Source organism: Malus domestica, chromosome 16, assembly GCF_042453785.1.
Source record: "Malus domestica chromosome 16, GDT2T_hap1".
Lineage (NCBI taxonomy): Eukaryota > Viridiplantae > Streptophyta > Magnoliopsida > Rosales > Rosaceae > Malus > Malus domestica.
This window is the reverse complement of record NC_091676.1, coordinates 22,353,974-22,381,955: the sequence shown is the minus strand read 5'-3', so window position 1 is coordinate 22,381,955 and position 27,982 is coordinate 22,353,974. Positions and strand designations below refer to the sequence as shown.

At 37.7% G+C, this 27,982-nt stretch overlaps 3 protein-coding genes and 2 long non-coding RNA genes across 6 annotated transcripts; 2 read left to right on the top strand and 3 right to left on the bottom strand.

Moving 5' to 3' along the window:
• Window positions 1-7,823: 7,823 nt before the first annotated feature.
• On the bottom strand, window positions 7,824-8,384 carry LOC139192652 (uncharacterized). The gene is made up of 3 exons (XR_011576885.1): window positions 8,245-8,384; window positions 8,040-8,131; window positions 7,824-7,947 (listed from the first exon to the last, which is right to left on the bottom strand). It is a non-coding gene; the product is annotated as an uncharacterized lncRNA (long non-coding RNA).
• A 213-nt stretch (window positions 8,385-8,597) lies between these two features.
• Window positions 8,598-10,262, bottom strand: LOC139192651 (uncharacterized). Its single transcript, XR_011576884.1, has 2 exons — window positions 9,926-10,262; window positions 8,598-9,038 (listed from the first exon to the last, which is right to left on the bottom strand). It is a non-coding gene; the product is annotated as an uncharacterized lncRNA (long non-coding RNA).
• LOC103403606 (glutamyl-tRNA(Gln) amidotransferase subunit B, chloroplastic/mitochondrial) lies at window positions 10,105-15,504 on the top strand. 2 transcript variants are annotated; one of them, XM_070814964.1, is made up of 9 exons: window positions 10,105-10,513; window positions 10,904-11,570; window positions 11,905-12,113; window positions 12,696-12,836; window positions 12,923-13,126; window positions 13,647-13,844; window positions 13,921-13,989; window positions 14,821-14,937; window positions 15,032-15,504. In XM_070814964.1, exons 1-9 carry the CDS (start codon window positions 10,241-10,243, stop codon window positions 15,110-15,112), a joined length of 1,959 nt encoding a protein of 652 aa, XP_070671065.1. In that variant the 5' UTR covers window positions 10,105-10,240; the 3' UTR covers window positions 15,113-15,504. The 2 variants fall into 2 exon arrangements, with proteins under 2 accessions (XP_070671065.1, XP_070671067.1); XM_070814966.1 differs by having other exon boundaries at window positions 10,278-10,513; window positions 10,900-11,570.
• Window positions 15,505-15,529: 25 nt separating this feature from the next.
• On the bottom strand, window positions 15,530-16,819 carry LOC103403669 (F-box/kelch-repeat protein KIB1-like). The gene has a single exon (XM_008342509.1). The coding sequence runs from the start codon at window positions 16,817-16,819 to the stop codon at window positions 15,530-15,532; it is 1,290 nt and encodes a 429-aa protein (XP_008340731.1).
• A 471-nt stretch (window positions 16,820-17,290) lies between these two features.
• Window positions 17,291-18,241, top strand: LOC103403668 (mitogen-activated protein kinase kinase 9-like). Its single transcript, XM_008342508.3, has one exon. The coding sequence runs from the start codon at window positions 17,291-17,293 to the stop codon at window positions 18,239-18,241; it is 951 nt and encodes a 316-aa protein (XP_008340730.3).
• Window positions 18,242-27,982: the final 9,741 nt, after the last annotated feature.

Below are 27,982 nucleotides of genomic sequence, written 5' to 3'. Positions count from 1 at the left end.
TGCCTTTGAGTTTTTCAACTTCTGCTTTCATTGCCTCGTATCGTTCAGCGTCATAAGATCTTCACTTCTGTCTCACCGGCTTGATCTTGGGGTCAATACTCAAACGATGACAGATGACATCGGGAGAGATGCCTGGCATGTCCTCGTATGACCAGGCGAAGACTTCAGTGTTCTCTTTCAAAAAAGATATCAATGCTAACCGAAGGGGTGGTGACAATGTGGTGCCAATCTTCACCATGCGATCTGGATAATCTCTTGAGATAGGTACCTTCTCCAACTCTTCAGCAGGTTGGGCTTGCTGGGTGAAAGAGTCATCTCGAGGATCATCGGGTTGATTGTTGCTATCAGGAAGATCCAAGTTCGCTTCATCTAGGCTGGTCTTTGTGACTTGGTCATGTACAGACAGGGTTTCCTTGGGTCCGGGCAAGTGTTGTTGCTTAACTGAAGTGTTGTAACATGATCGTGCACTAAGCTGATCTCCTCTGATGTAGCCGTTGCCATGGGGGGTTGGAAATTTCATCAACAGCATATGCGTGGATACCATAGCCTTGATATCATTGATGCCTGTGCGCCCAAATATGACATTGTATGTCGTTGGGCAGTCAACCACTAGGAAGTTAGTGGTAATGGTAGCCGTGTAAGGGCCTGTACCAATAGTAAAGGGTAAATGTATGCTCCCTAAGGGTTGCACGATATCACCGGAGAAGCTTATCAGAGGAGAAATCGAGCGATCGAGCAAGTGTTCAGCTACACTGAGTGCCCTGAAAGCTTCGGCAAACATGATATTGACCGAAGCCCCTGTGTCTACGAGGATTCGTCGAACATCAAAGTTGGCTATGTGAGCCTCCACGATCAATGGGTCGTTATGAGGGTAGATGATGCCTCTTTCTTCCTCAGGGTAGAAACATATCAGATCCCAGTTAGGCTTTTGATACTTCCCTCCCCTGATGTCTTCCACGTGAAACACTTGGTGACCAGGCCTCAGAATTCGTTCACTGTTTTTCATGGCCCTATTGGAAGATTCAGATATGGGTGTGCCGCCGCTTATGGAATATATGACATTCACCTGGCGTTGGTTACGGTTATCCCTTTGAGGGTGAAGGAGGAATTGATCAATTTTTCCTTCTCGTGCCAAAGCTTCAATACGATCACGGAGGATGATACATTTCTCGCTATCATGGCCGTTATGCTCATGGTAGCAACAAAACATGTCCACGTTATTCGGGGGCGTGTAATCTGGGTGCCTCGGCTTTGGCTTTGGTATCAGGTGAGCTATGCTGGGGTAAATGGCCGCGCATGTGGCATTCAAGGGCGTGTATGTCTCATACCTTGGGGTAGGGGGTATCTTGACGCGGGTTTGACCCACTGCATTGACTGCCTGGGGGCGAGCGTTATTGTGGCGATACCCTTGGTTATCGGGATAGTGTCCCTTACTCTTTTTACTGAAAGGAGAGTGGTGAGGATGGAAATCCTTCCTCTTGCCTTGAAATTGATATGTCTGTTGATTCGGCGAAGCATTATGCAAGGCATGGGGAGGTGCCACTGCTGTTTGGAAAGTCGAGGTCTTCTCATTTAGGTGAGTCTGGCTTCCACCTCCCACTTGTTGATAAATGATGGTTGTAGGGGGCTTCTCCTGATATGTCTTTGCCTCGGCGGAGGCATGGTTATAAGCCTGCGCCATCACCTCAGAGTAAGTCTTCCAAGTATTGGCATTGATCATGTATTTAAAGAAACAATCACGTAGGCCTGCCGTGAAGGCTTTGAGGGCAGTCTTGTCGTCTGCCTCGGCACACCGGGAGTATTCATGGCTGAAGCGGCCAGCATACATACGTAATGACTCGTCTGGCTTCTGGCGGATAGTGTACAAGTCATCTGCAGAGTGCAAGCGATCGGTTTGGAAAATGTGTTGGGAAACAAATAGTTTCCTCAATTCCTCAAATGAGTCTACCGTCTCAGGTGTAAGACGACAATACCAATTTAGAGCTCCACTAGAGAGGGTGGAGGGGAAGAGAAGACATCGCTCTTCGTCGGTGTGCATCCGGTATGCCATGGTGGACTCAAAGAGGTTAAGGTGCTCAATCGGGTCCTCTTTTCCAGTATAAAGTTGCAAGCCAAGCTTTTGCTTTGTCTTTGCTTGAAGGGGGGTGTTGAGGATCCTCCTTGTAAGAGGGCCAGGCCTGGGTTGGTTCCAGTCAGGTATTTCAGCCTGACGTTCAGCCTTCAACTTGTTTACTTCCTCAAGAAGTTGTAGGACAAGGGGGTCCTGAGCGGAGTTATGTGTCACTGGAGCTTTCTTTCTTAAATCTCCATCTCCTATTGGAATTAGGAAGGTTTGATCAAGGGCATGTGATTTTTCCCTGGACTCGCTGTACTGGCTTCCAGGGTATGTCTGTCGGAACACCTCTGAGTCCCCTGTACCCTCATGTCTCTCTAGGACTTGTTGCCCCTTCCCCAAATTGGTGGCCGGCTTGGGCCGTGGCAGGGGACCGAGTCTCTCAGAAATCCTTGGGTCATTAATCTTTGAGCTTATATGGATGGAATTCTCTCGACGTTGCTTTAGGAAATCCCGACAATCGCGAAAGACGGCTTTCGATCCTTCTGCCCCTTCAGCAAAGAGGTGTCTCCCTCCACTTCTCATGGTTCGGGTCGAAGCAACTGGGTTAAGAGAAGCCTCATGTTGATTATCAAGTCGAGGGGTAATCTGTTCCCTATCAGGGATATCTATGTCGAATACATGTGACCCTCCATGTTGGAGGGCACCCAGTTGATGGTTGACTTCCACGGGGGCAACAAGCTCGCGTGTCTGAGCTTACCTAGCTTCGTGGAGTGTCTCGAAGAGCTTCTCATATTGCTCCTGGAGGACCTCATTCCTCATTGCTATCTTGTTGTTCTGAGCTTCCAACTCATCGACTTTAGCTTGAAGAAGAACTCGTTTTCCTTCCTTCTTTCGTTGTTTCGCACTATGTGCAAGGGGGGTGTCATTCTGTGTGCTGTGGCTTCCTTCGCTTCCCATGTTGGAGAGGGATGCCTGATCAAAAGAAAGTGTACGAATGATAGAAACCAGCTTGACACAGCTGAAGAGAGTAGGAATAAGTGTCGTTTCCCACAGACGGCGCCAAATGTTGATGCACAAAATCAGCGAAGACTTTGGTACAACAGAAAGTGTCAGGTTTTGTGACCTTCGCTTGGTTGCTTGGTTGCTTCAGTCACTAGTGAGGATAAGTACGTAAATGAATAGAGACAGAGAAGCAAACACAGGATGTACGTGGTTCACCCAGATTGGCTACGTCCACGGAGTAGAGGAGTTCTTATTAGTAGTGAAGGGCTTACACAAGTACAAAGGATCAAGCTCTCAATTTAGTGAGTTCTTGTGAATGATTTAACACAAAATGGCATTAGGCAATATTGTGGGGGAATGACCCCTATTTATAGAAAAACTTGTAGCTTTGTCACATTGACATGTGTCATGTTATGATTGGTTCTTGATGTCGACACGTGCTGCGCTCTGATTGGCTTCTAATCTTGACACGTGTCGAGTAGTGATTGGCCTCCTGGTCGGAGGGGAACTCTTCTGGGTCCTTGACAGTATAGCGTTGGCCGGTGTTCGGTAGTTTCGGGATTGGTCAAGTATGGTACAAACAAAAAGAATACTTCTTCGTTAAAGTTATGACTTTAAACATTCTATAAAGATAGAATGGATATGGGAGACACAGTCTATATACATGAGATGGAAATCTACAATGATAGATTTCAAGATATAATTGGATTATATCAATCCCTAATACTAGACAAAAGATGCTAGGAAGTTTCTCATATGATGATAAACTTCAATCAGAAGAACAACTCTAGTGAGACTAGGAGGTAGCTCTTCTCAAAGGGAACGTACCCTTTGACTCCCAAAGAAATAATGCGTAAATAGAATTCTTTATGCATACGCAGAAAGGCGATTTACGTATTTCATATTGTATGAAAACGTTGATATGAGTTGTACCAAGATCGGGACAAGACGATATCAATGCAAGCCCAGGATCAGAACCATGACAACTGTCAAGTGAATCCTTAAGTATTTGAGAAATAATAAAGGATGGATTCCTCAAGAATGAGGAAGAATTAAAGTAACGTAATGGAAGCGTAAATGTATTAGATTATGAATCTAATCCACCATTGAATGTTTCTTCATTATAAATGAAGAGATAATTAGATATCTCTTTATTATGACTAAAGAGATATTTGGATGGAAACATTAAAAGTAATGACTTTAGTGTGTTCCATTATCAATGCAAAATATATTGCCATAAAGAAGCTTACAACAATGTTGTTTGGATGAGAAAGTTCATTTATGAACTCTCTATTCGGTTCCAACCAGAAAGTGTCTTTAGTGTACCGACACTACGACACTAATGGGGCGATAGCTCAAGCCAGGGAATCAAGGTCTAATCATGATCCGAACTCAAATGAGAGACTAAACCACATGATTAAGAATCATGTATAATGGTGACGTTGTTATTCTCAAGGTTGCTTCTATGGATAACATATAGATATCCATTGTCTAGGCCTACTACTCAGCCATTTTTGAAATGACTACAAAAGAGGTATCATCATTGATGACCAAGTTGATTGGCTCTAGTGCAAATGGGAGATTGTTGGAAATGTGCCCTAAAACCAATCATATGATGATACTTTACGGACATTTCACATGTTAAACTAATCTAGTTTAATATCAAGGGCAAAGATTATTGTTTTAAGCCGTCTCATATAAATGTTATATGCTTAAACGATAAGTCCAAGGAATATGTAATTAGGAGAATGTAATTTAAAGAAGTTAGATTCATGAGACCATTCTATTTCGTATACATATCCTAAACGTTCCTGAACATAGGATTGCCAATTAGGCATTGACAGTCCGTTAAGATCAGTACGTGTTGTGTCTTCTCTCAGGGAGAGTGACTGGTCTCGAGTCATTGGTGTGATTGACACCAAGACAAGCATGTAGGTGCTCAATAGAGAATGAGTCCACTGAACACGATCAACGAGGAGTTCTCATACTCATGTCACATGAGAACTCATGGTTGGGATAATGCAAAGTAGTCATTTGACTTGAGGCATCATAGTTGTCTTGTGGTTAAGTCCTCGATCTTTGACTATGTCAAAGTCACTCTGTCAGAGGTGTCCACGGCATAATTGGGGTTAAGCCACTTAGCCATGGAGGCAAGTGAATGCGCAACAAGGGATCTCTAACCTTCAAACCGTTTGAGGGAGAATACTCTATGATATGATTAAGAATCTCCGGCCAGAGTATGAATGAGATTTAGGAAATCGTTCCAAATCACATTCAAGGTAATCATATAAGTAAAAGAATCACATTGGATAGTAGACATGAATAAACTATCAAACCAAACAATGTGGTCAAGAGTATTGTATTAGAGAAAGACCGTATTGCATTGTAATCCTAAACTGAATAGGTTCTCCACCTCTTCTGATTAGCTTGGGTAACCATGACATACTGCTAGGTGTCACTCATGGTTTGTGGAAGCCCTAAACGTGTATAAACATTAAAGGGAGAATTGAAAGTAAGTTTCAATTCACAATTGATTTGAAAGAGTTCTAATCGCCTACTGCCTCACTAAAATGAACCTAATGGATCGTACACCGTGTAAGGTAGAGATTGAAGAAACAACGGAGATGAGTAAGGATAATTAAATGGTTTAATTATTTATGGCAATGATTAATTAATATGTTAATTAATCAAACGAATAAAGTTCGTTAAATACCTCGGGTTAGTTTTGGGCCTCAAGGCCCAATGGGCTTCGAACGTCAAACCCATTGACTTAAGTTGTATGACAACTTAATGACTAAATATTCACAAAGGCCCAAACAGCCCAATAACACCCTATGGCCGGCCATATTGATAAATGAGTGGGTTTTGGACTTATTACAAGTTTGCCACTCCAATGAAGGTAGGTATAAATATGACTTTATAGCCTTTTCTTCATTAGGGTTTCTTTTAGAGAAAAAAATGAGAACACAATGTCTCTCCCTTTCTCTCTAAGAGGCCGGCCACCCTAGAGGATTTTAGCTAGCAATCTTACTTCCTCTAGGTCACTCATCTCTTCTTCAAGTCCTACCTTGGTGTGGAGACTTAGAGGTTCTCAACTTTGGGAACTTGGAGAATCATTTTTGCTTATGCAAAGAGGAATCAACAAAGGTATAAAGTTTTTCAACTCACTTCGTTTTGAGTTGAGTCTTGGTTCACCATTCTACTAGGCTTTGAATTTCATAGGTAATGTTTTGTTTTTGAGTGCATACAAGCATGATTCCGCCTTTAATTGTTAATTGCATGCCATAGATGTTGCTCAAATGAACATGTTTTTCATAAAATTTCCTTCAGGGGTGTGATAAACAAGATGGAGACAATCATGCTCATCAGGCCACGAAATCATCTGTCCAATAGATGATTTCGTGATCATATTCATTTACCTTATTAAGATCCTTGATTTTATGTAAATATTGATTTGTAGAGTCTTTCCTTATGCAAATTGTCAAAGCTTGTAAACCCTCTATAAATTTGTATAAATACAATATACTGAGATCAATGAAGATCATCCAAAATTTCAACAGCGTGTTCTTTATGTTATTTCCCTGCACTATTTAATCTTTCAACATAAACACTTTCTTAATACATAGGCCTTGATCATTTCCGCATATGAATCTTGGAGAGACATTAATTTGTAAGCTTCTACACTCTTCAGAAACAGGTTTGTACCAATCACCGGATATCCTCTTCTTGCCAGACAAGTACATAGTGCCATATATTTAGACTCTCAGGGTGCGTTTGTTGCACCGGACTATCTCGGACTGGACTAGCTTTAGGGATTAAGTTGGACTGGGTTAGACTAGACTAAGTTGGACTGTCTCAGTGAAGCGTTTGATGCAGTGTTGGACTAAACAACAGGATAACAACAAATTCTAATATTATATTTTTTCATTTATATTTTATTAATATTTTATATTATTTAATACATATTTAGTAATATTTTATTACTTCCACTGTCTATTTGCTTTTTCATTCTGAAACCACCCATCTCCATTTCTTCCTAATTTTGCTCCGACCCTCTCCCTCTATTCGTCTTTTTCTTTTCCTTTCCACTCTCTCCTCCCTCAAAACAGCGTCATTCATCACCCCCTTTTGTTCTCTTTTTTTTTTCCCTTTCCTTTTCTTTGCTGTTGTGATTCCTCTAAAGACCGAGGCGAACGCTAAGCCGAGGGAGGATGACGACGAGCCCGAAGAAGGAGAGATCGTCGGCAACCAAGACTCGGCGTCGTCGAAGCCTTCGAAGGGAATTGCGCCGCAGTCTCACGCCCTGGAGCACTCCTGGACCTTCTGGTTCAATAGCCCTACCGCAAAGTCCGCCAAGTCCAAGCATGAGGATTGGGGCAGCTCCATCGGCCCGATCTACACCTTCATTACCGTCGAGGAGTTCTGGAGGTTAATTTCTTTCATTTCATGTGGTTTTGGGTTTAATTTTGTTTGGTTGGTAGGAAAACTGAGAAAAGATTGAATTAATGCGTTTGTTATGTGCTTGCTGTAGTTTGTGATAGAACAAATTTGGCCATTTTTTGGTGGTGGAAGAACCCTCGCAGGGAGGAGGAAGAAGCCCAGAACTCACAGAAGGGCTCTCAGGGAGGAGGAAGAAGCCGGTCTTAGCAAGTCCCATGGTTTGGGGAGTGCCTCGCTAAGAACCTTTAAGGAGGCCTCTAGTCCACACGAGTCCCCTTTAGTCCCACTTAACTTAGTTCCATCACCTATCAAACATGGGACTGTAGTCCAGTCCAGTCCAGTCCCTCCTAAGGATGTGAAACAAACGCCCCCTCAAAGTGGCAGAACAAGTTCCTTATTGCCAGCTCGGATACCCCAAATAGGCTCACTACGATAACAGTGTCATGTTTCTGCACAGAATTAAGAAGAGACCCGAGTTCATCAAAGGTCCCAAGTCCCAATAACTGTGTCGGGAAATACTTCTCTGAAACAAAAATCATACCACTTAAGATCACTCAACGGTTGCATATCCCAAAAATCCGAATCAAGAGAACCTTCATACAGTATATGGGAATCATCTCACCCTGTCGTCACCTGCACACGAATTTATCATCTCAACTGAGGAATGAGTGAGATAGTAAAAAGTTAAAAATTAAAAAAGAAAAAAAAAAAATCCAGAAATCGAATTGTTAGAAGTAATAAAGTACCATGCCATGAAGAAATGGCTTAATGCCCTTTGCCTTGTGATTGTCATACCACACCCTGAACTCTTTCCAAGTGCCAACTAGTTGGTACAAGAAGAGTCGTGTTCTATCATTCATTTGTAGTTTGTTCCCGTGTTTACCTATAAGCAAACAACAAATCAAATAAAAGTAATCCAATTGTATTTTGCTACTGTGTTCTATTCACCCATAAGCCAACAACAAATCGAATAAATAGGTTCGCCGTTTCTTTTCCATTTGTTTTCATGAATAAAAATGAAAAAGAAATGTGGCAAGCTAAAAGATGATTTACTTAATTGCAACCTTATTTTCTCTTCACAAATTCATTCAAATCCAAATATTCCAAAACTGAAATTTAAATTTGATTTTCCTTTGCCTAATACAATCATGCAAACGAGTATCTTATAACATTCTTGGATAATCTACACCAACAAGATCAGACAACACAATCAGACAATGCTTAAAGTAGAAGAAATCCAGGTATCAGACAATCCAGCACTAACACTGACCATAAACCCTTTCACATTTTCCTTTTTGGGGGTGAGTGGGGGAGAGAGGAGTGGTAATAACTGATAGGAGAAGAAGATGAAGAGGATGGAAAGCGACAAGAGGAGGAGTGGGAGGAAGTGTCTCTTCGTCCCACCATTTTTGTAGGGCTAGATCTGGGATTTGAAAGTAAAGAAGGGCATTGTTTTTACATTGAAGATGTTCAAATAGCTTTGATGATGAATAAATTTAATGAACTAAGGTGTTCATATCTTCTCTCCATCTTGGTGTACCTGCACATAAAGTTCACATCTTAAGTAACTGAGTAATAATACTAACATTGGTTTGGTCTAATATGGGACTAAGAAGATTGACTAGTTACATAACACGTTTTGGGTTCGATTTGCAATAAAATTTAACTATCTAATAACAAATTTCACATTAAAAATAGGAAGTGAATAAAATAATTTTAACTGTTTTTATTTTTGTTGGATTGAAATGTTAACTGTTGAAAAATTAACAGTCAAGTTCATAACAAAACTTTTCGTGTCGACCAAGTTTATAAAATGCTATCCATTATATCAATCGAAATGTCAATTTGTTCCCTGTATAAATTTCCCTACAATCACATCAAATTCCTGAACAAAAAAAACATACAAATCTATAACACTGTCAAAACTCACGAGTTAACAAACAAATGTGAATACAGTGTTGTTTGCATAAAAAGTTCAAAACCTATAAAAACACAAACTGAAATTCTATTAAGCATATGTCCAATTTGGATGCGGATATAGTTTTGTTGTTTAACTCCGATCTCGCATAAGTATCATATTTACAACTATATGATACTTAAAAAGAACACTCATGTTCTCAATCTCTGTATCTGAAACTAACACAATCAAGAAACAAAAATCTTAATGCAAATTCAACTAAATAAATGTGATTAACCAATATTGTCAATCCAACAAACACTAGATTCCATATAGTGTACATAAATACTGCAGAACTAGAGAACAAACATTGTTGTCCACAACTTAAAGAAACTCTACAACTCAAATCGATTTTCGGACAATGGACTGCTGATCAAGTTCTGGGTTCTCTTTGTTCCAAAAGAAATTAATGATTTAACACAAACATAAATAAATAAGTAACCCAAAAATACCAAAAGAAACTCACTTGCCTGTTCCTGAGATGAGATGCGAGATTGATCCCGAGAGAGCTGTGAGAAGGAGGGTGAGAGAGCCAGAGCGCGACGAAAATCAGAGACGGGGGTGGGGGTTGCTCGCCGATGGCGTAAAGTGGTCCGAGATGGCCGTATGGGGGTGGTGGCGTTTGGAAGGTTTGGAAGGAGACGATGGTGATGGTCGTCGCAGCCCGCAAGTCGCCAGAGAGAGAAAGCTCTCTGACTATGAGAAAAGATCCAATCCAACGGTGGAGTGGATGTGAGATTAAATCCCACCCAATAATCCAACGGTAGAAACGGACCTCATTTTTTATGGTGATCGCAATTATCCCATGTTTCATATCCCCGACCTCTTCTCCCACCACACGATCCTATTGTAGCCACTCCACTCACTCACTCCTCGCCCATCCGCCATTGTTGCCGCCCCTTACCTCTCTTAATGCAACTGCTTCCGCCTCCTCCTTCCTCTGTCGACCCTACTCTTCTTCTTCTTCCTCTTGTTTAAGCAGCTGTGAGAGCTGCTCCAACGGTCCAACCGCGAGTCTCAACTCTGAACCAACCTATAACTTCTTCGACGAAGCACAGGTAAGTCTTCCCTCTTCCTCATTTGAATTCTGTTGATTGCCTTTCAAATTGTGATATATTACAATGAACACCCTTTTTTGCATTGTGCGTTGTGTTCTTGGGATAATTGTGATGCCCATCAGTAGTTTGATGGATTGTCTCAGTGGGAAAATCTTGCCCTTTGGGCGAAACTGGAACTGGGTTTTGTGTTTGTGTTTGTATTCGATGGATTAAATTGGATTATGATGTGCTTTGTTTTCGAATAGGCGAATGGCACGGTTAGAAACCTAGGATTATATATTATCCTTGAAAAATATTACTTTCATTCAGTTGTAGCTGTTACAGTTAACTTTAGACTCTTAGTCTTTCTTTTCAACTAATTCATGCATTTCTTAATGGTTGGGAAGACAGCCCTTGCATTGTTTGATATCCAGCTGGGTTACGAAGATGGCTTCCACGATCTTTAGAAGCCTTCATACGAACCCTTGTTTGCTCCATACAACTGCACTACTTAGAAGAAAAGATGTCATTTTGTATTGCACAATGAGGAGCGCACAAACCCGGACAGCCGCTACACAAGATAAGGTTAAGCCGCAAGTGAAAGTAGCACCGAATATTCAGAACAAAACACTCGAGAAAGCCTCAAAGGACTATGAAGCAGTCATAGGTATAGAAACTCATGTCCAGCTCAACACTCTTACCAAGGCCTTTTGTAGTTGCCCTTATAATTATGGCTCTCTACCGAACACTAGCGTCTGCCCCGTATGCATGGGTCTGCCTGGTGCTTTACCGGTTTTGAACATGAAGGTCATTGAGTCTGCAGTTAAAGTCGGGCTTTCACTCAATTGCAAATTGTCATTCAACTCAAAGTTTGATAGGAAACAGTACTTTTACCCGGACCTTCCGAAGGGTTACCAAATATCACAGTTTGATGTTCCAATTGCTACTGGTGGCTACATTGATGTGGATCTTCCTTTGGAGTATGGTGGCGGGCATAGGAAATTCGGCATTACAAGAGTTCACATGGAAGAGGATGCAGGGAAGCTGCTTCATTCAGAAGGTGGAAGTTACTCACAGGAAAGTACCTTTCCTTTCATACTTTTAAATCAACGTTGTTCTACATCTTATAAGTTATAAAATAGAGAACCACATTCTGTTTTTTTTTTCTCTGTGAAATTTCTTTGTTTCCTATTTTCTTTTATTTGTTGTACTACTTTAAAGGCTTCATTAGATTAGTGTAGTGTTACGGATACTGCATAAATTCAGTTTTGTATGTCCTTTGAATTTACTGTGGAATAACAATTACTATTTATGTATATATAGAAATCTACTTCTCATAGTTATGTAAGGTTATGAGAGGCTGAGGTTAACACTATCACCTTTCTGGATACTATTTGTTTATTTCATGCAGGTTGATTTAAACAGAGCCGGGGTGCCTTTGCTTGAGATTGTTTCTGAACCTGATATGAGAACTGGTATTGAAGCTGCAGAATATGCTGCAGAATTACAGAGGTTGGTTCGGTACTTGGGAGTGAGTAATGGGAATATGCAAGAAGGTTCACTTCGTTGTGATGTGAATATCTCTGTTCGACCAATTGGGCACATAGAGTTTGGGACAAAGGTAAGTAAGTTACTTTACACATTTTCTGTTTTTTTTTTTTAACAACTACAAATCTAGTATAAAGAGAAACACGGGAAAAAAAAGAGAGAACAAAGAACTGGGGTATTTACCAAAATTTCAGCTATGGAAACTGATTGAAACTGTCAAGCTGGTAGGTTCTTGGAATAAAGTAGAATTTGTTCTTTGCAAATAGTCCGTACTTTTATAACGTTTTAAAGGAAACACCGATTTTTTAGAAAAGGGTAGAATGGAATTAGTACTTCTCAATGCATTCTCATTTGTTTCTCAAATTAAAGATGCCTTATTTCTAAAAGTTTCCTGCATTGAAGAATATCCACAGAATGTTATAATTTTTCATCCTCTGGTGACATCTTCTCAGAAAGGAAGCATTTTGTGATTGACAAAGATCTTACCTGAATGACATAATGAGATATGGAAAATACTTTTTAACATAAAGAAATACACTATTAAATAGGTTATGTCAAGCCTTTATATCATCACTGTCAAAGTCACAGCCTTGGATTAGAAATACACTATTTGTTTTCAGGGACTGATGTAATTCTTCCTACTACATATTGGCAGGTGGAGATAAAAAATTTGAATTCATTTTCCTCTGTGAGCAGGGCAATAGATTATGAAATCTCCAGGCAGGTGCTTCTTCATAGTCAAGGCGAGGACAAAGAAATTGTGCAGGAAACTCGTCTATGGGAAGAAGGAGCTCAGGTGATAGCACCTTTATCATCCTTATTGTGTAAAACGTTCCTCTGTGTCCAGCTACGTGCTTCTGTTAACTTTATTGTGCTGTTCAGAAAACAGTTACAATGAGAAAGAAAGAAGGACTTGCTGATTACCGATATTTCCCAGAACCAGACCTTCCAGGAGTTTTCCTCACCCAAGACTATGTTGATGGTATTCGTAATACATTGCCTGAACTTCCAGAAACGAAGCGTCGGAGATATGAAAAGATGGGTCTGAGTATGCAGGATGTTCTTTTTCTGGCCAACGACGTAAACGTAAGTTCTCTGGAATATTGTTCTGAATGCTTTCTCTGTCTTGGAGTTGCTTTAAATTTCTAGAATTTGAGAGTTAAAGTAAGAAACAGAAGTAGAAATTATGACTGAAACAAAAGAAGTAGAAATTATGAATGCTTGCTCTGTTGGGAGTTGCTCTATATTCCCCAGGTCACACAATTCACACAAAGAAAGAAACAAAGAAACAAAGAACAAAAGAAAAATTAATATTTACTTACAATGCTAGCAATTGTACCTTTGATGGACTGGCCATCTTTCTCTTAAGTGTCTATCAGTCTCTTACTGTGTGTTTTAAACCAGATGTTTTTAGTGTCAATGGCTGGTTCCCTTTTGAAATTACTAAGAAAAGCCTTTAGTTAGTCATTTCATCCATTCAATGTTCAAGTGGTTGATGATTATCTAAATGGCATGATATGCATGCCTATTATTTTTGTTTTTGTCTTCAAAAATGGCATCATATGTAATATGTGAAGCGGGGCTGATTGCTTTATGTATACCATAGGTTGCAGAGTTTTTTGATACTACTATTACAAAGGGTGCTGATGTGAAGCTAGCTACCAACTGGATAATGGGTGATATTGCTGCTTACATGAAAAATGAAAAATTGACCATCAATGAGATTAAGCTTAGCCCCCAAGAGTTGGCTGAGTTAATAGCTTCCATAAAAGATGGGACTATTAGTGGGAAAATAGGAAAAGAGGTAACAGGTTTTGTTTTCTTCTTTCGGACTACATTTACAATTTTATGTATTTCTAAAAGATCAATCGAATTTGCAGATACTGTTTGAGCTTCTAGCCAGGGGTGGTACTGTGAAGGGACTGATTGAAGAAAAAGATTTAGTACAGGCAAGTTCACTTTATTGCCAGGCTTGTTATTTTTTTGGGAGTTTTAACGGAACACTCCCGGTACTGTTCACTTTTAATGAAAAACCACATTTTTACCTTTTTCTGATACTATTCACTACACCTTTATTTGTCCTTTTTCATTAAAACTAAAGTTTTTTTTGGATTTTTCGTTAGTTTTCCTTATTTTTAAATGGTCAGATGTTTGAGGTGTGATTCATTCTTATAATTGTCTGTCTCCACTTTGAAACTTAATTGCCCTTATATCCGAAGTTCAGTAATTTTATCTGATTCTCCGATCCTATGCTAGATTAAAAATGTGCCGAAGGTTGAGCACCTTCTCAAGCATCATGTGCCTTGGCCTAATATAGCATTCATTTTTTTTTTTGTGTTAACTTCAACATCATCGCAATATTTCTAAAAATAACAATGTCGTCTAGGCTCTGGATTATTTCCCGCTTACCAGATTGGTAAAATTGGTGGTATTGTATCTTATTTTTGACATGTTTCGCAGATGTTATCTAGTTTCAGAAGTCAAAAGACATAATTTTGATTTGTTCATGTGCCCCTACTTTATGTGAGTTAAAGTAAGGATAGCACTGGAGATTCAAATACAATATAACAATTCATCTCACCCTAAAATAACTGATTGATCCTACTAATTTGTCTGCTTAGTTTCCAGTTAGAGAGTAATTATGTTGGATGATGTCATATAAAATTTATGCACAGCTGCATGCAGCCAATCAAACAGCGAAATAAAATCATCTTACGATGATAATATGGTTTAGAACTTCGTAACAAATTAACGGTCCTCTAAAGACGTGTTTGTAACAGATAGTAGATCCTGCTGAGATTGAAAAAATGGTGGAAAAGGTGGTGTCAGAGAATCCAAAGCAGCTGGAACAATATCGTGGTGGAAAAACTAAACTGCAAGGTTATTTTGCCGGGCAGGTAAAATTTTGTGAAACGGTAATCCATATGCTCCGTTTTTAATAGTGTTTCTTAAGTTGAGTGAGATGGTTTTGAACATTTTAACCCTTTGCAGGTAATGAAACTATCAAAAGGAAAAGCAAATCCAGGAGTCCTAAACAAGATCCTTTTAGAGAAATTAAACGCCAAAAGCTGATAAAGTTCCAGATGATGCAATATAGTGGCCATCAATCGCAAACAAGCATTGTCAAAGTCAGATGAATTCACTCAAGCTGAAGCGTTTTGACATTTTGTGGCCTCCAGTTTATCTTGCTTACGGTAGAAGCATATTTTGCGGCTACTGCTGAACCAGCAGTCAGCAGCCGCTCGAGATTGTTTACGTGCCCCATCCAAGTATGGAATGAAGGTTACCTGGAGAATGTAGAAATGATTGGCTTCTATTTTTTATACTTCCTGCTGTTGTTTGGTTGCTCTACATGCTAGAAAGCTGGATAGAGAAACATTGACTTGTAACCTCGCCCTCTTCCAGTAATTTTGGTGTTCACATATTAATTTATATATAAAAGAAATGAGATCAATTACCCAACACATCCATTTTGTGTACTATCTACTCTCACCATGGGTTAGGAACTATCCAAAAGGGTGGTGGATCAACTCTCCACTTCTCAAATTGGTAAATTGGCTTCACAACTTTGTTGCCTATGTTGTATATTCCTACATCATGACCACCATAACCATTGTCGTCAACACTGCCGGCGTTGAAATTGATCTCGTCCCATCGATCGTCCGTGAAGTAAATTGAGTTTTCTTCGCATTCTAGAAAATCGGGAGTCGACACTGACATTGATTGATTCCCGCCCAGAAATAAAGCTCGACCGCGCAAAGATTCAATTTTCTCCCACTTATTGGCTGTGAAATTCAACTTGAGGACATAAAACTGCAATGTTCTGTAGGGACAGAAGTAACCATACTCATCTAGATCCCCCTCAAGAATAGCCGTGCCCTCATGGTTGACAAAGTTGCCGATAACTCGCCCCACGGACAATATCTCACCCAAAGACTCCACCAAGTACGTCTGAGTAGAATATTTGTCCTTGGAAAAGTCCTTAATTATATGATTTACATTTTCTAGCTCTGAATATGGCTGATGAAGATTCATAGTTTTGATGGGAGTAGAGGAGTTGTTGAAGTCCCTCCACACTTCGACCGAGCCATCCCCCGCCAATGCATACAACTTCTCCTTGTGAAAAATAACATCACAATATTCTCCATGCACACCTTCTAAGCCTCTCCATCTGCTGCCCTCCTCCCCATACTTACAAAATCCAAGTTTTGAAGATAACACACCATAAATTATCACAACAACAAAGTTGCCGTTGCAAGAAGGGTCGGAGGAGAGAACAGCTTTGCAAATAAAAGTCATGCGCAATTGTTCAATGCTGTCAGGATTGCTGGGGCAATTTTGCAGAGACCAAATTTTTGGGAGTTGAATTCTACGCCGCGAAACGGGATTGAGAAGATGTGGGACTGCGTTGTTGTCCATGATCACCAGCCAACCGTGTGATGAACCAACACACCAATCATCATGACATTCTTGTAACACGTTCTTGACAGTGTAGACTTCATCTTCTTTAAGGCTGTAGAAACACCGAGTCCTAATATCGTTATGAACGTTTTCTTGATCACTAGGGAGCATTAGCCATGGAGAAGTTTGCGGAAACGATGTGGCATAATAACATTTCATGGCTTGATTCCAAGAAGAACAAACGGATTTAAATCGAAGCATGTCGAGGAAGGAGAGATTTTTCATTATTAACTCTAATATTTCAGATCGGAGGTCAGACCAATTTGGCGATATTGTTCTTCTCTTTATGTGGCGACGGTGGTATACTTTTCCGAACATTGTTGAATGAATGGTCACGACGCTTTGTAAAGAGTGAACGGAAAGAGCAGACCCCACATATTATATAATGGACTTGAGTTTGGGGAATCCAGTGTGAGTTAGGAAACCAAGCAAATTCATGACTGTTTTAGGATTTAGGAATACTAGTCAAGGATGCATTAGGAAATTAGCTAGTTCCGAGTATCCTGCTAAAATTACTACTCATTTTAGGAAGAGTTGTGTTATCCGCATACCCCTATTTACTTCTCACATAGTCTTTGTTAACTTATGTCCTTTGATCATCATCAATTCATTTTGATCCGACGGCTGAAAATTAAGAGAGTGTGTGACAAGTAAAAAATGGTGTGTGGATATCACATCCCTTTAGGAAAGCTATATATATCAAAGCCCTAGCTACTCAATGACCATAATCCATAAACCTTGCTCCGTACTCAAAACCCTACGACCTAGTTACTCAAAACTCTACTCACCATGGCTCTCATTCGAGGTCGGCAACTGAAGTCCTTGGCCCCTCTCTCCGTGCACGTGCACCGCCCATGTTTCTCTCTTCCCATCCATCCTCCCGCACTGATGACAGCAACCAACTACTCCTCCACTTCAATCTCCGCTGCTGATCTCGAGACACTCGAACTCCTCGGCCAAGGTAATGGCGGCAAGGTCTACAAGGTTCGCCACAAGCAGACTTCCAGTACCTACGCTCTCAAACTCGTCAGCAACCATTCAGACCACACGGTCAGGTGTAATCTCTCCCGCGAGATTGAGATCCTCCGCTGCACCGACTCTTCCCACATTGTCCGCTGTGAAGCCTTCTTTGAACAGCCCTTGGGAGACATCAAAATCCTCATGGAGTTCATGGACTCCGGCAGCCTCGAAACTTTACTCAAAGACAATGGCACCTTCTCCGAGGCCAAGCTTGCCCACGTGGCCCGTCAAGTGCTCAGCGGCCTGAACTATCTCCATACCCACAACATCGCTCACCGTGACATCAAGCCCGCCAACATTTTGGTGAACAGTAACATGGAAGTTAAGATCGCCGACTTCGGTATCAGCAAGATCATGTCCTTAACCTCGGAAGGCGCCTGCAGTTCTCCTGTCGGTACTTTCGCTTACATGAGCCCCGAAAGATTCAACAAGGAGAACTGTGGTGGCACCTACAGTGGCTACGCCAGTGACATATGGAGTTTCGGCCTGACCATCATGGAGCTCTACGTGGGTCGCTATCCACTCTTGCCCCCAGGCCAGAGTCCCGACTGGCCCTCCCTGATGTTAGCCATATGTTTTGGAGAGCCGCCGAGCTTGCCGGAGGGCGCTTCGCAGGAATTCAAGAGTTTTATTGAGGCTTGCTTGCAGAAGGAAGTCGGAAAGAGGTGGACTGCCGGTCAGTTGTTGAAGCATCCCTTCCTTTCCGATGTTGGTTTTTGAACGTTAATTTCTGTTGTACATTGATTGATTGATTCCCACGGAAAATCGAAATCCGATGAAACATAATTTTTTATGCTCCCATCCTTTTCTTATGCAATATTACAATAAAAAAAAAAAAAAAAAAAAAAAAAAAAAAAGGTGTTGGACCAAATCATTCGCTTTGCACTCAAGTTTAAATTGCATTTTTGTATAGGGCAATGACTAAATTTTTTAGACAAAATCTACAAACCATGTGATGTACGTCACTAATAAAAAATAACATGTTAATTAACACTTAAGTAATAAGCTACCAATCATCAACAATCACGTTATATGGTTCAAATAGATGCTATTCCTAGCATTACCATTATGTATATAAACTTGCTACATTTGTACCATCTTTAGGCCTGGCAATTCCTGACACGACCCGATAACCCGACACGACACGACACGAAATTAACAGGTGCTCGGGTCGACACGATAACGAAACGGGTCGTTATCGGGTAACCCGATAAGCACCTGTTAAGATAACGGGTTTGTTCGGGTATACACGTGAGTAACACGATACACGATAAGTAGAATATTAATTTAATAATTTATAACCCTAAAAAAATACTATAATAATTATATAGGCCTAATTGGATAAATGGTCCCCGTGGTCATAAGGTATTCGGATGATAGCCCCTGTGGTAAAAAAATTTGGATTTAAACCCCTGTGGTCTAAGTCTGTTAGGATTTAAACCCCTGTGGTATAAGTCTGTTAGGATTTATGCCCTTTTGTTAAATAATGTTGATGTGGCTGCCACATATATGCCACGTGGCTGCCAAATGTCTGCCACGTGGCAAAAATAATAATTTTTTTTTTTTTAAAACCTGAATTTTTACAAAAAAAAAAAAAAAAAAAAAAACAAACCCAGATCTGCAAGAAGAAGAAGAAGGAAGAGGGAGAGAGAGAGGGAGGAGGGCGCGGGGAGAGGGCTCCGGCAGGAAGAAGAAGAAGAAGAAGAAGAAGGAAGAGGGAGAGGGAGGAGTCGCGCGGGGAGACCGGCGGGAAGAAGAAGAAGAAGGAAGAAGGAGAGGGAGGAGGGTCGCGCGGCGGGGAGGGGGGGAGCTGGCCTCCGGCGGGGAGAAGAAGAAGAAGTCCGGCGGGGGGGGGGGGACGGGCGGAGGGCGGGGGGAGTTTCTGGGGGTTTTTTTTTTTGTAAAAATTCAGGTTTTTAAAAAAAAATTTAAAAATTATTATTTTTGCCACGTGGCAGACATTTGGCAGCCACGTGGCAGCCACGTCAGCATTATTTAACAGAAGGGCATAAATCCTAACAGACTTAGACCACAGGGGTTTAAATCCGAATTTTTTTACCACAGGGGCTATCATCCGAATACCTTATCACCACGGGGATCATTTATCCGATTAGGCCTAATTATATATATATTAAATTAACTATAATAATTATAATAATTATATATACTATAATAATTGTACCCAAAATATTAACTATAATAATTATATATATATATATATATATATTAAATTTTATACCCCTAAAAACTATAATAATTATACATACAAAATAAATAGATTTAAATCTACTTAATAAATAAATATATATATATATATACACACACACACCATTGAACTTCATGGGATACGAATTATACGAAACTAATTTCAACGATCCAACCGTCAAATATGTTTGTATATACTTCGAGATCGCATAAGCCAAAAATTGCAAAAAAAAAACATTCAGAGAGCAAGTAACGGGACAACACTTTTTGACGGTTATAAACGAAAAATCACGATTTAACGGTCATTTTAATTCCGATTTTGATGATTTTTTACAACCACACTCCTTAACCCTATATGAATACAATGATTGAATTCAATCTTCAATTTAAAATATTTACACTAGTGTTATACTTAATAAAAGTATGAATAAACTCTTAAGTATTAGTGAATCTATTGTTTTGATGGGATACTCATTCTACAAAACTAGTTTTAATGATCCAACCGTCAAACATGTTTGTATATACTTCGAGATCGCATACGCCAAAAATTGCAAAAAACAAACATTCAAAGATCAAGTAATGGGACAAAAGTTTTCGATGGTTATAAACGAAAAATCACGATTTAACGGTTATTTTAACTCCGATTTTGATTATTTTTTACAACTACACTCCTTGACCCTATATGAATACAAGTAATGAATTTGATCTTCAATTTAAAATATTTACACTAGTGGATACCACAAAATCTTATGTTATACTTAATAAAAGTATGAATAAACTATTAAGTATTAGTGAATCTACTGTTTTGATAGGATACTCATTCTACGAAACTAGTTTCAAAGATCCAACCGTCAAACATGTTTGTATATACTTCGAGATCGCATACGTCAAAAATTACACAAAAACAAACATTCAAAGATCAATTAACGGGACAAAACTTTTCGACGGTTATAAAAAGAAAAATCACGATTTAACGGTCATTTTAACTCTGATTTTGATGATTTTTTTTGCTACACTCCTTGACCTTATATGAATACAATGATTGAATTCGATCTTCAATTTAAAATATTTACACTAGTGGATACCACAAAATCTTATACTATACTTAATAAAAGTATGAATAAACTATTAAGTATTAGTGAATCTATTGTTTTGATGGGATACTCATTCTACGAAACTATTTTCAATGATCCAACCGTCAAACATGTTTATATATACTTCGAGATTGCATACGCCAAAAATTGTAAAAAACAAACATTCAGAGATCAAGTAACGGGACAAAACTTTTCGACGGTTATAAACGAAAAATCACGATTTAACGGTCATTTTAACTCCGATTTTGATGATTTTTTACAACTACACTCCTTGACCCTATATGAATACAATGATTGAATTTGATCTTCAATTTAAAATTTTTACACTAGTGGAAACCACAAAATCTTATGTTATACTTAATAAAAATATGAATAAACTCTTAAGTATTAGTGAATCTATTGTTTTGATGGGATACTCATTCTACGAAACTAGTTTCAATGATCCAATCGTCAAACATGTTTGTATATATTTCGAGATCGCATACGCCAAAATTGCAAAAAACAAACATTCAGAGAGCACGTAACGGGACAAAACTTTTCGACGGTTATAAACGAAAAATCACGATTTAAATGTTAATTTAACTCCGATTTTGATGATTTTTTACAACTACACTCCTTGACCTTATATGAATACAATGATTGAATTCGATCTTCAATTTAAAATATTTACACTAGTGGAAACCACAAAATCTTATGTTTATACTTAAGAAAAGTATGGTATAGTACTATTGTTTTATTTTTTTTCATAATTATTTTGGTAAACTTCTCATAATTTTAATGATTTTTAATGTTTGGTTTTTCTATGCTTAGTTTATGCAGAAGATAGTTATGACGTGGAAAACCTTACTGAAAACATCATCAACATAACTCTTGAAGGCAATAGATCAAGCCAAAGTTCCAATGCAATTTCATGATGATCGATGTAAATCGAGGATTTTGTAAATTGAGGTTTAAACTTTTGAGAAAGATTTCACAACCTTGAAAACAAAAACTGTTTCATTTTGCATATCCTTGCACATTAAAAATTTGTAATAGATTAGTAGTGTATGTATTATTTTTTTATTAGGCTCTTATTTTCGAGTGTAGATGTAGTACTTAAACGACAAATGTGTTTTAATGTTTTGAAGTAATATTTATGTGGCAATGTGTGGTATGTGCAAATTTAAGAAAAAAAATATATTTTTCTTAACGGGTCATAACAGGTCGGGTCACTTTACCCGTTGGGTAAAGTGACACGACCTGTTAAGGACCCGTTAAGATAACGGGTATGACACGACACGACCCGTTAAGATAACAGGTGTTACACGAAAACGACACGAACACGACTGACACGACTCGTTTGCCAGGCCTACATCTCTCTCATTGACCCCATAGAATTAATGTCCACCAATATATGTTGGTCCATCTCTACTACAAAAATTGTACAAATATGGTATAAAAAATATAATAAGACTAACATGTTTGTTAACTATTGTTTTAAGGAGAAAAAGGATGGCCAGAGAAAAAAAAAGTAGAGAAGGGTAAAATATCAAATGCGGATGTCTTCCTGCAGAATAGTGAGGTTTTGGATAAATTATGTATAAAGATTACAATATATAAGGATTTGACAACACCCTTGAAAGGTGTTTTCCTGCGAGAAGTATGCGGCACTTGACACTTGTGCAGGATAAAGAGGAAACAACATGCACAGAGCGCTATTAAAGCAAAGTATAGCCATTACATTACTCCGCTTATTTGTTATTCCAGAGGAATTTAGCTATATTTTCCTCTTGCTTTTTCTTATTTGCTTTATCCATTTAATGGATGCCATCTTAAGTTATTTTACACCTAAATGTATGTATCAATTGTGTTTAAAACTTTTCTTTTCTCCTTTTACTTATGTCCCTAATTAACTCCCATATGACAACCAAATCATTAAATTATCCACTAAAATTTGACAAATCTATTTATTTTAATTATTAATATTATCTTTTGTACAAGTTTCACTTTTGGACTCTCATTTTTTGTTTTTGTTTTTGTTTTCTTCTGACATTATATTCAATAGAAAGTATTGTATTCAAACTTACGACATAAACATGAAACATTGTTCCATCGAGCTCGATATCTTTCTTTTAAAAATCTTGAACATGCTGACACTAAGTGGGGAACTCTACACCCTAAGTAGTGGCTATTGTTGGTCGTAAACCATAAGTCATGATCATCCTTCCTCCTTTCTTTTTCAGAATAACATGTTGATAATCCAAAGCCTCTACTTGAAAAAATTTAACAAAAAATAGAAAAGAAGCATATATAAAAAAAGTAAAATTAATAATTAAAATAATTAGATCTGTCAAATTTTGGAGAATAATTTAATAATTTATTTGACATATAGGATTTTTAATTTGTAGATGGAGAAGAAACAAGTTATAAACACAACTAATACATAGGCAAGTGGCCCTTTACCACAATGGTGGAAATAAGTTGTGTCCTTGCATGACGGCATAGGTTCAAACCCCGTCGGTGACTAATCTAATAAAAATCTATCGTTTAACAAAAAAAAAAAAAAAAAAAACACAACTAATACATAGATTTAGTTGTCACATAAATTAACATGGAATTGATTGAGTTAGAAAGGCAAATGAAGAAATATAAGTGAGGAAGGTAGTTAACATTCCTCTTACTATTATTACACCTTATACACTATAAAGTATAAAGAGAAATGTAAAAAGGATAAGGAGCGGGCACCACTTCCAAATAGGGAAACAATTCAAATGGTAAAACAAATTGTGTTAATGAGGATTATACACTTCTTTTTCCCTCTTTCTACACACCCTTGTTTAATTATGTTCACTATTTCGTTTCATTTATTCAATGTGATGGTTATAAATAAAGAGAAATATGTAAAAGGAAAAAACATTGCGTGGTTATCATATCTCTTAATTTGTTGTATGATAATATGGTCTTCGAGACCCTTGGAGGTTAGATATGTAGATTTCGTTTGTTTTTTCTTTTCAAAAAATGATAAACACAAACTATTTTTCTCCTTCTACACACTTCCATTGCTAAATGAACATTGTTTATGTTTGATTTATTCAATTTAATAAATAAATAAATAAATAAAAAAAAGTATGTGAGAGGCTAAAAAGTATGAGTGAACTATGTTAAGTTTATGTTTTTTTCCAATTATCTTCAACCTTGTTTAGGTTGCTGGACTATTACTCGGATACCACCTTTTCAGTCGGGCAAAATAATTTTTCGTCACCTTAGGTTTTGACTAACAACAATTCGTTACCGAAAGTTTGTGGCGGAAAACTCGTAATGCGAAATTTTACTTGATGAAAATAAAAAATCATCTGGCAAAACTACTTTGCCCCACCGATTTTTCAATGACAATTTCATCAAGCAAAAATGTGTTGATCAACTTTGCTCGACAAACCTAACATGCCCGACCAAACTCTTTCATTTGGCAAAGTTATATTTTATTAAAAAAATAATAAAATATATTTAAACCAACGAAATTATCCTCGGGTTAGCTTTATAAAGAAAATAATAATAAATATAAAAAGCTTGCTCAACGACATCCTTCGTCGGGCAAATGGATTACATATTTTTTTTAAAATATACAAATTGTAATAATGTTTAATCTAAAATTTTAATCTTTATTATATTTATGTGAAAAGATATCACAATATAAAACAAGTATTTTATTATTAAAACTAAAATGTTCTTACATTATATTAAAATTGAAAAACAAATTTGTCCTCAGTTGCACATTATTATCTCTAAGCTGTCTAATTGCTTCACTCTAGAAAATGTCCATCCCTAGAAATTATAAGTTTTGAAAATAACCGCAGAACCAGTGTAACTCGTCCATCCTATGCTCAACCTAGGGTGGATGGCTCATAGTTTCATCATGAATTTCAAAATTCATGCACTGTTTGTGAAGCTCGTACATCCACTCCTTAAATGGCAGAGTTCGCAACTAGGTTATGTAGCCGGACATACCAGGCACTTCCACGTCGATCTCGAAGTTGTTTTGAAATAGACAAAATACAAGTTAGTTTTTAAAATACACAAAAAAAATAAATTATCCCGAATAAGTAAAATCATTGAAATATAAATTAATAAAAGACTTACAGAGAGCGGAGCCTTATCGCCTCATTCACCCATAGGGAGATATTCTTCCATTTGGAGGCGTTCATAGGGCACCTCATGCAATGATTCCATCTCGCGAGTCAACTGCATTTGGACTTCGGGGTGTGCACACAAGTGTTCTAGGTTGTAACGAATTTGGTTCTTCCTTGCTTTATGGGGATAGTGAACGATCTCGGCTTCTGTAGAAAAATTTCTAAAATTCCATTATTTCCTAAAAGTTTCTAATATTTTGTATAAATTATAATATATATAAGAAATTTATAATATATTATAAATCCTATTTTTCCTAAAAATCTCCAATATTTCCCACGAATTTACAATATATAAAAAATTCTAATTAATAATTCCTAATTTTTTTTAATATTTCTTAGAAACTTCTAATATTTCTAAAAGATTTATAATATTTTCAAAAACAACAACGCCTATCACGTCCCTGCACCCTCCCTACCATGTTCCTCTCACCATCCCCAACACCAGTCCCCCAAACCCTATCCCTCACCCTTCCAAACCCATTCCACCCCTTGCCTCCCCCACCTCTTCAATTTTCTCCACCCCTTCCCCACATATAATGCGCAAATAAATCACAAATTTAGACATATAAATTCAAATGAATTCATAGCAAATAATTTCTAATATAAAGAAATTTTATTCGAAATAAGTGGGGATATTGTACCTTTGTGAGGTTTGAGAGTTGGAGTCTTGGAGAGAGGGGGAGAGACGTGGCAAGTGTGAGAGCTAGGGGGAGGCGGTTTGCAGCAGTGGTAGGGGATTTTGGAGTGAGAGAAAAAAAGTTGCAGGAAGATGAAGAGAGACTGTCGGCCCGATTAAAACAACAGAACTTTGCCTGACAAAATGGTTCGTCGAGCTACGGTCTAAAGATTTTACAAGTGTTTTTATCAATCTTTCATCCACGAACAATTTCGTCGAGCAAGTCCACCATAAAAAAAGTCTACCAAATGAAATTTTGGCGAAAAAATGGTGGGGAATAATATTTGCGCGACGAAATTCATAGTTTTCGGAAAGAGATACTTTTGATGCTGCCCCTAATTCTTAACATTTTTTATATTAAAATCTTAATAATATTCAAAGTTTGATCAAGGTCCATTGACTTTGTAACCTCATTATATTACTATTAATATTTATATTTTTATAGTTTTGACATTAATTGTTTGATATTTTATGAGATTTAAAATCCTATAAATTTAAAATCCCTCATTATAATACTATTAGAAATTGTTACAATAAAAAAATTCAAACATCTTGAATGAATAAATGGATAAAAACTATGTAAAAATAATAAATAATAAATGACAAAAGAATGTACCCATAGTGTTAACAAAATTGGTACATTTCACATATAACAAAGTGGTACATTAATAAAGAAGAATGAGTACATTAGAAATAAATTAGGGTACAGATAAAAGATTAAAAATTATGAATACAAATGAATTTTTAAAAATATAGGCGCTAAAAGAAATTAATACATGGTTACAAAATATAATAAAAAGAAAATACTACAAATTTAAAAAAAATGTTGCAAATTAAAAGTGGGTACAAACTAAAAATATAAATATATGATACAAAGTTTAGGCATAAACCATAAATATACCATATGTAATTTTTCTATCATTGATTAAATATCACGTGACGGTATACAAATGGGTACAAACACAAATAAAACTTTAAAAAATATGGGCACAAAAAGAAACTAATATATGGGTACAAATTAAAAATGAAAAGAAAATTGGTACAAATTTAAAAATATTTACAAATAAAAAATAGGTACAACTAAAAATAAAAATATATGATAAAAAATTTAGCCATAAATATAAATATACTAATTGTAACATTTTTAACATTAAAGGAATATATTTAAAAATAAAAATATTTTATTATTCAAATAATTAATGATGTTATTAATACCCAATAACCTTGATAAAAAATTGAAAATGAATAAGATTTTAATCAATAAAGTAACAAAAAAAATGATGTAAACCTAATTTTCTCTTTCGGAAATCCTCCCCTTTTGGCTTTATTTGAGTGGTTGACGCAATCCAATAGGGCAAACTTTTAATATGGAGGTAAATTTGAACTTTTGGAAAAAGAAAGGGAGGAATTTCAACCTTTGCCCGATGAAAGTAAGTAATGTTGCCTAACGAACGTTGTAGATTTCGTTGAGCGAACTCTAAAAAAAATCAAATTTTCTCTAAATTTTTTATTTATTTTCAAACGGTTAAATGATCATTGAATTTGATGATCAGATCTATTTAGCGTGTGATTTGGCTCTCAACTAGCATTCTTGCAAACAATCACCAAAATCAAAGTTGACGTAGTAGTTGAATCGTTATGCTATGTTTGAAACTGTCCAGCCTTTTGATCTGATCCCTAATCCCTGAAAGTTTGATTTTGGTAATTTTTGGCTTATGCAATCTCATACAATATTCAAATGTGTTTGACGATAGGATCGTGTAAATTAGTTCCATAGACTACGTATCTGTTGACCCTAAAAACTACTAAGCCTACGTGGCACGCAGACCGAGTAATCTATAATAAAGCTAACTACGTCATTCGGTGAATGCGGGGCGTGCCAACTCGTTGGCCGAGCTCGGCCGAGGAGTAAAATTTGTTGATGTTGGGTGCGCGGCTGACTTCTGCGTCTTGCGATTGTGGCCGAGAAAGAAACACGTCTCGGCCTCTTGGGCTCTCGAACCTGAAGACAAGGTTACTATTCTTATGAAGTTCAATATCAAATTCGGCTTTCAATGTGCCGAATGCAATAACTTGTAACACCTCACTTTGCCGAGAAGGCTGATGAGATGACCTCGACCAATAAGGATTCAGAAATCCTTCTCGACCGAGACTTGGATAGGTAATCAACCGTCATTGCCGCAGTGCTGTTGATGCCAACGGAAGATGCTGCGAGATCGACTGATTCTACGGTGATAGAGCTATCTATGCCGACTTAAGATATCACCGGTTGCTTTCACAGTGCTGTTGATGCCAACGGAAGATGTGTCAGCGAAAAGAG